The 10,596-nt window shown below is 36.7% G+C and overlaps 1 protein-coding gene across 4 annotated transcripts in view; it reads right to left on the bottom strand.

The window, feature by feature from the left end:
- Nucleotides 1–304: 304 nt before the first annotated feature.
- Nucleotides 305–10,596, bottom strand: part of ATP13A3 (ATPase 13A3) — a 58,502-nt gene continuing 48,210 nt past the window's right edge. For 3 of the 4 annotated variants that reach the window (XM_067002033.1, XM_048076870.2, XM_013186193.3), the window contains 4 exons: nucleotides 10,182–10,270; nucleotides 9,669–9,749; nucleotides 6,197–6,286; nucleotides 305–4,699 (listed from right to left, as the gene is read on the bottom strand). In XM_067002033.1, the coding sequence (XP_066858134.1) occupies nucleotides 4,502–4,699; nucleotides 6,197–6,286; nucleotides 9,669–9,749; nucleotides 10,182–10,270 (458 nt within the window). In that variant the 3' untranslated portion in view covers nucleotides 305–4,501. The remainder of the gene's footprint in view (nucleotides 4,700–6,196; nucleotides 6,287–9,668; nucleotides 9,750–10,181; nucleotides 10,271–10,596) is intronic. The other variant, XM_067002034.1, reaches the window with a different exon arrangement.

Below are 10,596 nucleotides of genomic sequence, written 5' to 3'. Positions count from 1 at the left end.
ACTATCTGGATGGCAGAGGGTAGGAACAAGTCTCTATCATGTGTAAAAGGTCTGGCTTTAAAATGGCTTTCATAAGGCAGCAGGTGAAATTAAGGCTGCTATTACCATACGGCAGAAGAGCAGTGCTCCCACCTGCACTGCTAACACATGGCATACATACATCACCACCCCTATCTTCAAAAATAGAGGCACTGAGCAACACAACCCATGACAGCAGCGGGAGTAAGCTTATGTTCTGCAGCAAGCTTTGGAGTAGATCTTACTGTGTAAGAGTAATTAAAAACAATTTCATGAGACTAATGAAAAGAGTTAAAATATCTTTTCATTTTAATTTTATTTTCAAAGAGCTTCAGTCACAAAAATGATTTACAAGGCTATTTACAATTCTATTGTACAGTTCTTTATGTATGCTTCTTGACAACAGGGTACCATTCTAGAGCAGCAATACATATTTTAAATACAAAGATGTTGTATCAGTTCAGATTTAAAAATAAAAACAAAGCTGAGCTTCTAGAGAGCACTGTAACGATGAATCTTTTTATCTGTGTTAGGCTTCAGAAATTCACGACAAACTAAGTAGTTTCTCGTTCACATAATTATCAAAGAAGATGCAGTCTGTTGAAAATAGCTTTAAAAACCTGAAGCTTTACTGTATAAAATCAACATATTCAAGACTCTTAAAAATTGTCAAAAACCCACAGCTTTCCCTTAGACATACAAAAACCTAAGTTTACAATTCAGAATTTCATGGGAGAAATCCTACAGAACTTTAGCTCTCGCAATTTGTGATGACCAACATAAGCATTAAAAATTTGCAGCATAAAAAAGGACTCCACATCTGCTTAGTATTGTACTGTATACACAGATACAGTACAGGATTTCTTTTTTTTTTTTTTTACCCAGTTTGGGATGACTGTTCAGCACAACCTTCATGAAGAAAGAAAAAATAAATAGAATTAAAAATCCAACAACTTCTAAAAAGTGCAACAGTAAAATTTCCCAATTTAAAGTTACAATGAATATGGCCAGTCAGTTCTGTGGGTGTTTTAGCCATTTCTATTCAAGCATTATTCGCAGCATTTTCTTTTTACAGTAGATTTAGTTCTATATTACATGAAACTAGTTACTGCTAATTAAATCTGAAGGGAACAGGAAAAAAAACTTTAAAAATAACCCTGAGGGATATACAATTTAATGATCTTGCAATTTACTTCTAAAAAGTAACATTTATTATTTAGCAATTGCTTTGCTGGGTAGACCAGTCCTTTATGTATGTGCATAAATAATATTTAATTTTTTAAAAAAATATTTACAAATCCTAATACATCAAAGCAAAATACGTACAGATTGAAGTCTGCATACACAAATAATTTAATAAATCAAACTCCTCAACGTAAGGCCAAAATATACAGCAGGAAGAAAAATGTCTACCAAGTATCTAGTGGAGCTCACTAAATTGGTCTGTTCACCTGAATTCAGACTTCCAAGATGAACACGTGAAGAGATTTTTCACTACAATATGAATTTCATCTTACTTCAAAGCAGAAACTGAATATGCTAGTTCAGATCTAGTTTGTTGCATTTCTGAAAACCAGAAAAACTAAATTGCTCAAAATGAGAAAAATTATAGGTGGCCAAGCTCAGCTTTTGGGCAGGAAGGCATCAATGCCAGTAACTGCAGAAGATGCAAAAGCTCATTCTGTGGCTGAACTTACAGCAAGAAGAAAAATTCTTGGAAAAGCTGATTTATTATACTTGACTAAACGTCAGAAGCAAATAGGTCACAGCTCAAGCACGCAACCTCAAAAACTTTTTACTAATTCTGAATGCAAACCTTGAGGAAGCTAACTCCCATTTGCAAAATTTTCAAGTTTAGTAAGTTCATGACCTATTAACCACTCAAACAAGTGGAGACACTTGGCAATTTTGGTTTTAAATTGAGTGCCCTAACATGTTCTCTGAAGACAAGCCCACCTTAATAAGCTGTTCCCTCTTCACCCTGTAGATAAGTCTAATGAATTAGAATGATTGAAAGATTAGCTGCAGAAAACAAACGAGCTGAGAGAAATTACCAGTTTAGAGAAAGCATTAAGCAAAAGCATATTAGAGGGGAAGATTTTTTTTCTTTCACTTTCTGTTGGAACAACCAAGCTAAAATGATCAAAGAAATGAAATGGAAAAAAAAAAAGCTTATGCATTTAAGGATAAGTCACAGCTCCCAGGTCCAAGATGCATAGCTTCACAAGAGTTTTCAATTAAAGTATTATTTTTCTTTAAATCTGAATACTACTTACGCAGCCAGGAATTCTTCATCAATTATTCCATGCTACAAATATTTCATAAAATCAACACTGACAAAAATCAGCCAACTGACTCAAGTTCATGATTAACAAGTTTATCCGAGTCCATGATCTCAGACCCCTTAAAAGTTACCAATGCTGTCCGAAGTTAATAACCCCGAGAAGCCAGGCTAACAAGGCTTGTACATCGCTCTGCTGAATGAATGCTAAGAAAAGCACTTCCCCCTTCTTCCTATTCTACCCCCGAGAAAACAAACAACAAAAAAAATCAGGAAGAGTCAACAGCTGGACTGGAGGATAGCACATAAGCACACTATTTATGAGCAGCAAGTGCTAACAACTTAAATCCCCAAGTTCCAGGAAAAAAGTCTTCCAAACCACGTAGCACCACTTTAAATTCCCCACTGGCACAGTATGTCCGACACTGCAGAAACCATAACATGAGCGGTGGGGGATGCTGCCTATACTATCTTACAGAAAAGCACAAGGAAATTAGGCTTGACCTGAAAAATTCCACTTATGAGAACAATTCTGGAAAGGAATTATTTCCACAGGAATTAAAAAAATAAAATATAATCCAAATACACACAATTCAAATTAATCCCAGCTAGTCAGGGAGCTCAGGGCCCTCCTTCCACTCTTCACATGAGTGCTCTAAAGGACCCAATTTCCTTCCTTAAAGTGTCTCTAAAGTATCACAACTCATCTGGATCCAAGATCCCTTCCCAAATGTTACAGAAAACTGAACAAGTCAGTTTTATCTGGTCGGAACAGACTGATCAGAAGTCAGTACTTTTATCATCTTCCCAAAGACACCAAAGAAGATTTTTCTGAAAGTTTAGCAAGTTGAAGATGGATGGCAATAAGTAATTTGTGGTTTTGAAAAAAAAAAAAAGGAAAAAGACTTAAAAACTTTGCATGTAAAGACGATGCCCTATTCTACATTGCTGTAGATCTATTTTTCTAGTGGTCTTGTGTTTTAACACCACCTAATGGCAAAATGATGTATCGCTATCCAAAGTGCTTAAGCAGCATTATTAGTGATACAACTTTGTGTGTATGTGGGTTTTTTTGGAAAATAATGTCGACATAAGCCTTATCGCTCTGCAGCAAGACAGACTTTAGCTCATGTATTATTTCTTAGTTTTGTTTTATACAGCTACATATAGTGCTTAAGACGCTGGCAGACTCTTTGAAATGCAGATGTTCTCAACATGCACAAATCCCAAGCACGGGCATGTGAAAATATTCCTCCCACCCCACCCCACACGCAGCAGTAACTCTGGCCTTGCTACTTTAAGGAATATAGGAAAACTACCTTAAGATTTACAAATAAAACATGGTCCACAAAGTGATAAACCAGCCCTTCTGCTGGCAAAAGCAAGGTCTGTGGAGAAATGCATAGCTAAATGTAATAAAACATGATACAGAATGAAGTGTTATATTCTCCAGCCTTCCTTCTCCAACAATTTTAAGAGTGTAGCCAAATGCCTCCTCCTCTGAAGTCTACTGAAGCCCTTCCTCAGGTTTAGCTAGAAAAGCAGCTAAGAACCCACTTGAAAGCAATGTGCTTTCTTCTTAAGGATGGGGCATATTGCTTCTACAGCATTTCCAGTTCCTGCTGTGGCAGACTGAAGTACTAAAATCCAAACGTTATACCTGGAAACACTCCTTACTAGCATGGACAAATTTAGAGGTACACACACCAAAACTTTAGAACCGTTCTGAGGCACAAAATTTTTCAGCAGTGAATATTAAACAGAAAACAAACCAAAACAAAATGTATGACAAGGTTTTGCTTATTATGTGCCTCTAGTACTATCATGAAACCATTATATTATAGACCTTATATTAACACATGCCCAGGTAAGCAAGTTAGAACAATGGTTAAGATACTCCAGGCAAATAAAGTGAACCTTTTTAACTGCCCTGCAGTTTAAATCTTCAGATGCATCTTGTTTGGGAATAATGAAATTTGAAAGGTAGAAGGAAACACAATCTTTTTTTTCTGCCTATAGTAACCTACATTTTTAAAATGTATATCCGTAAGATGTCTGGCTCTGAACTTTGTATTCAGAGAGATGAAGCAGTTGGAAAAATCTGCATTAGAACTTGACATTTAGTATACTGCGATTTCAAATAAAGCTTTAAAATTACATTCTTCTCAATACTACAAAGATACATGCCACCAAGATCCACTGTTACGTTAAAGTGATGATTTGATATGAACCATTTTCTTGGGATGGTACTTTAGCTTCTGTTGTTGTTCTGGGTTTCGGTGGCCATTCTGGATCAACCATCAGTTCCTGAGCTAGATGCATATACTTGGCTTTTGGCGCCTTCTCTCTGCAACCAAACAGGGAAGAAAGGAAACAGACTCCACAGCGATCCACAGCCTCCTGCAGAAGTGAACATATTTTAAAGTTAGATTATCATAGAAAAAAAATAATGCAACAATACAGTAAATCACTAGAAAAAAAATCTAGTATTTTAGTTTCTAAGTTACTGTGCCATTGTCACGTGGGATGTAGAAAATATAGCAAAGAAGCTCTTCCGTTGGGTCATCCCTTCTATAATGCAGTACCAATGACATTTTAAAAACACTAAGAAAATCCAAGTATTCTGTATTATAGCAACATCTAAGGTCACCAACAGCTTTCATGCATATTTTAAAATAGTTTAAATAAATACAGGTAAAACAACAACCATTAAGTGATGTTACTATTGAAGAGTATCAACCTAGTCCAGAAAATTAAGTCAAATTCTCAGTCTCAAAACTCTTTTTAGTTGAAGGCATCCAGCCAGCCACAAGAGGCAGAATTTAACTTGCTGATACAGTGAGACCTGACAGTGCATCAATAATAGGAAAGAAGACCCATAGGCAGGTAAAATCCTTATTAAAACAGACAAATTACAGAACGTCAGTATTCTCTCAATCCTCAATACATGTAATTTAGCTGGAGAAAAACACTATTCCTCATTCTCAGGACTGGACTATTCTCACTTCCCAGACAGCACCTACAGTCTGTACACCTGACATTTTAATGGAGAGACATTCTCTAAGGTCTTCTTCATGTTCTGAATATAAATCGGCGATCTAAACCAAACCAGAGTCTTAAGCGTAACTTTCATTCTTCAGTGACCACACATCAACATGTTCTTCAACAGCCTCAAAAAGGCAAACACACTCCTGAAGTGAATACATTTAATAAAATTTAGTGCTACAGAATAACCCATTGTAATGCTTAGCAAGAACACACATACAACCCGCTAAGAGCAGTAAGTCAGAGGCTTAAAAAAGAAAAAGCTAGTTTATACATAATTCACACAGATTTCGTTCACATATTAATGACAGAGGGGCAGACTCAGCTAAAATTCACGGTCACCTGAAAAGCAGAAACTAAGACGTAAATTCTCCTAAACCATCTGGGGTAGTAATAAAGTACTCTAACTTACCCACCTTCTTTGTTTCATTTTTACCTGCTGTAAATTACTGCTCACAGTGTTCTAAGATACTAAATCAAATTAATTTAATAAAGAACTGGGTAAGACCCAGAGTCAGCAGTTCTGCTTCCATGCAAATCAAGATACTTCCAGCCCTATCATGCTGATCTGCGACAATGCAAACAAAACTTGCTAACATGCAAACTGATGATGAAGTGGGGAAAGTCTTAAAGGCCGTCCTCTGGGTTTGCTTCTTGATTCTTGGAAAACAGAGCTAAAGTCTGTGTCAACAAGGAGAGAAATATGAAACCAGAAACCTTTCCTTTTAATATCCAAGCTAGAGAAATCTAAACAATCTTAAGATAAAACAACAGACACATAGATCTTAAAAAGACAAAACTGAATTAATGTGCATGCACTCAAATGACGACAGCAAAAAACTAGTCTCCAACCTGAGGCGGCTGGGGTATGGTGAGGCGATATTCTCCTTGTTTGTCTCGATTGAACACAACCTTCCAAAGGATCATATCAAGGAGGACAGTCTGTGAGACATTGCAGTGAGTAGGAAGAATTAAAAAAGTTTATGATCATTGGTTGTTAGTGTGCACATTACAAATAAAACCTGAAATAGCGTGTTAAGGATAGACTAATTCAGTGCCAGGCAAAACAGAGCTTACGTTATTTGTCAGTACTTAAGTGATAAACATTTTCAAGTGCTGACATGAGATATAAGAATATGAACACATACTTTAAATCAATAGCAGTAACGACCAAAACTGCATCCACCAATACAAGTAAAATTCATTAATTCACATTGTTAATGTGCTTCAGTACTCTTAAAAAAACAAACATGAAGCACCAGAGACTTTAGTCCTTAAAGCCATTTCCCCTCAAACCATCTTTAACATTACAGCATATTTCATCCTATAGCTGTGCTTTGTCTGTTTTAAACCCATGGCTTTCACAAAAAAGCTTTTCGTGTGGCAAAGCCAAGCCATCAGTAGGAATTCTGGTGGCTCTGGAAGCTTCACCAGCAGGAACTGTTCCGGATTTTGGAAAAGAGGGTGGAAGTCAAACAGTATGCTCTGTACATCCGGTTATTTTCCTATGACTGTGTGGGTGCACTTCAGAGCCTTGAACAAATCTAGCCATACAGGCCTGAAGTCTATGACTCTCTGATCTTCAGACAGAATCTGTGTTTGACATCTGACTGACTTCTGCCATTGAAGAAGCGGAGCTGATTGACTAGACTTCTATAATGGGCTTTAATACCTGGTAGAAACAATGTGCATATGTTGCAAATCTAGTCTGGCATCCACATGGAAGGAGCAAAAGCTTCACACAGCATTTCAGTAAATAGGTTTGTAACAACCACATTTGGAAATAACTCCTGCTGTAGAAACAACTGAAAAACTACACAGAAGCAGGGACAAAAGTGTCAAACTGGGAAGCCTGACAGAAGAAGAGATCAAATCCTTCCCTGTATCTCATCATTGTGAGGCACTTGAGGGGCAGTTACCAAAGAATTAGCCTGAGCAGAACCAAGTATAGGTGATACACCTACACAGTCCATTGTTGAAAGAAAAATAATATGCCAAGAGCAGGTTTTCCTTAATACTTAGAATGTGGACTGTTGCACGCAATAGTTCTGTAGTGAAAAGTCTGAGAAGAAAATGCAGGCAGGGACACAAGGCCAGGAGGGCAGTGAGCTATGCTGGACGCAAAGGAATGAAACAGACTGCAATTTCTACATGACACACTGGAGCTAATGACTTGGCACCACATTAAAAAGCTTCAGGAAGCCCAGAGTAGTACACTTAGAGGTGGACAAATACAGTTCAAAAGGTGGGACATAAGAAGGCTGAAATTATGGAAGGTGAAGTGTGCACTGTAAAACTAGATGTGGGATTTGAGGATCACTAGACAGGACTTGAATACTAAGCAAGTTTTCCAACGACACTAAATTGAGAGGAGCTGTTGAGTCCCCTCTCTTTGACTAAACAAAGCACTAAGATAGCAGTGAAAGTGGAAGAAACAGGCTTTTAAGTCAAATGCAGCATGTCCCAAACAATTAATGTCACAAAAACCAAATTTTACAATTCTACTCCGCTACTAAAGCATGGGCAACAACATAAATAGGAAATTCCACATAAAGAAATGTGACAAATCATCCCACCAGTTTTGCTAATGAAATTAACTAAAATGTTGTAAGATACCACCTAAAACTTGCAGAGGAAGAAGAGAGTCTGGGGTTTGAAATACTTTGTGAAAGCAATGCTTTACAGGAAATATATTGCTTAGGTCATGCATACTAGGAACTCCAAAGTTTACAGGTGGATGCGGCTACCAACAAGGCCCAGGAGCAGAACCTTACAAACATTTAAGCCAGAGGAGAATCACTTGTCCTCAAGAGACACGTGCTAATACGTGGAGGAACACACTGTGCTAGATCAGACTTTCTACTAGAAAGGGAAGGGGAAGAGGGAAGGGAAAAAAAGTCAGTCTAGGAGGTTTACAATTTATCAGAAAACCAAAAAGCCATGATTCTGCAGAATAACTATATATTTGCAGAGATGGCAATATACACAAAATTCAACAAACAAAAAGGGAGGTAAAGAAGAAAACTAAGAGTTTAGTAGCACAAAAAAAATGGAAGCATGAAGGGGAACATTAAGGGAAGGCTCCATCACAAACAGGGTTAAAGTAACTACAGAAAAATCTTAGAAAGGCACAGGATCATTAAAGAAAGATAAATTTGTGAACAACAAGGCAAAGGCCAAATAATTTAGTATCTACTGTCACGTCTTTTGGAAAAGACAGGTTATCACTTACATGAAAGCGATGAAATATATGTTCCTATCAGGAAGAATGTAATAGCATACATTGCACATTATACTTGGAACACATTTTGATCTCAAAGCCTTGATCGCTTTTATTAAAGTATCCTCAAAACTTTGGTTGATGTTACTTTTAATGATGTGAACAGAAGGGAAAACTTGGTCAACTGGAAAAAATATTAATGCTGTAGTAATCTTCAAAGGCCAAAGTGGTATGAGCCAAGCAAACATTATGCTGGTTACCTTGATAGCAATCTCTCACATCGTAATAGAAACACTGACTAGAAGGTGCAAATAATATTATATAGTAAAAATGTATACTTGTAAAGTACTAGATAATGTTAAAAGGCTTTTTCATCTTGCAGAAGAAAAACAATAACTAATGGCTGCAACCAAAACCCAAATGTATTCAGGTTGGAAATAAGGCATCATTTTATCAGGAAGAACTAACCACAGGAATAAATGACACTAGCTTTGCATCCAGACTTCCTAGAAGATGTGTCTCTTTTAACATAGATTCTCAGAAACAACATGGGTGTACCTGGACAAAAGGCAGGGAGTGTTTCTGCCCATGTTAACTCTTGATTCACAGAAGAGGAGGTTAAAATATCCTGAATGACTGACTTTGGACAAGATCAGGGCTAAAAAATGCAAATCTGCACAAACTTCTGCACTTAGACCAGATCAAGTTATATAGACAGACTTGCATTATTCTGAACATTAAGCTATGTTTATGATCCAATTGAATGAAGATAGGCTCCCATAATGATTTTATATAGTAATATGTTATTCTGACTTGATTTAATGCAGCAAATAAATATGGAGAGTATTCTTGTATGAACTAGTTGAAATAAATTGAGTTTTTCCTTGTGACTAAAAAGGGTTTTAAAGTTATGCTTGTAACACGGAAAACACTGACACCTTAAATCCAGCCTGGAAGGATGTTTTTAGAAATGTAAATCTAGAAAGAAAACAGTGGTCCACTTCCACTGATGTTATGTGAAGAGAAACTTTATAAACAAAAGACAAACCAAGCCCCTAAGAAAAACACTTGATAAGTATTTTTTTTTCCATTTGAATTTCTTACCTCTGTCAACACGGACACAGCTGCATTGATGATAACAATGAAGAGAATTCTTAGGCGCCACTCGTATGGCACACACACGAGCTGTGAAAAAAGTTGCCAGAGGTTAACACCGCAAACATTTAAAAACTTATTCAAAACTGACTCCAAGTTATGGATTCATATGCACATGTAAATATATAACTACATATGCACATAAACCCAGATGTATTAAAACATATTAATACTTAATGCAAGTCCATTAGGTTACATTGCTTCTCATTCTTCTTGTCTCCCTGAGAACATTTTAATGCCTTTAAACACTCATCCAGTTGAAAATTCAATGTGAAGTTTTATCAAAAAAGAGGGATGCTAATTTAAGCATTTCAGTTGTGTCTCTACATCCTGATTTTGAATAAATTACCTCCCCTCCCCCAGAGATTAGAAATTAAAACTCTAAAGGGTCAAGTTTGCTCAAGAGGCAGCCAGCCAGTTATCCCGAGAAGTACAAATACCCACATGTCTGCTGAATCTTACCTCAAGAAATGTGTCAATAGATTCAACGGGATGCAACATGATGAAAAATATGAATACATAAAGAACTATCACAGAAGTAACAAACAGAACTGTAAATAAAAAAAAAAAAACATTTTATTCAGACCATCCCGCAGTCAGAGTTTGACAGGTCTTACATATATCATAGGTTTGCCCTCTAAATATCAGCATCTAAACCTCATGAAGATACTTTTTTTCCACAACACAAGCTATGCTAATATTCATAGAGACAGAACAAAAAAGGACTGAAGTATCTACTTGCAAGAGTTGGGATTTTTTTTGTTATTTCTTTTCGTTTTTGTTTGTTTTTCTTTTGAAACAGGTTAAGACCACAAAGCCAGAGTGATTTAGGAGAAAATTCACAGCAAGCTTTCAGCTGAGTATCTCCATTATCCCT

This window comes from Anser cygnoides, chromosome 9 (assembly GCF_040182565.1).
Source record: "Anser cygnoides isolate HZ-2024a breed goose chromosome 9, Taihu_goose_T2T_genome, whole genome shotgun sequence".
NCBI lineage: Eukaryota > Metazoa > Chordata > Aves > Anseriformes > Anatidae > Anser > Anser cygnoides.
Note: the sequence above shows the minus strand (reverse complement) of the source record. Positions and strands in the feature narration are given on the sequence as shown.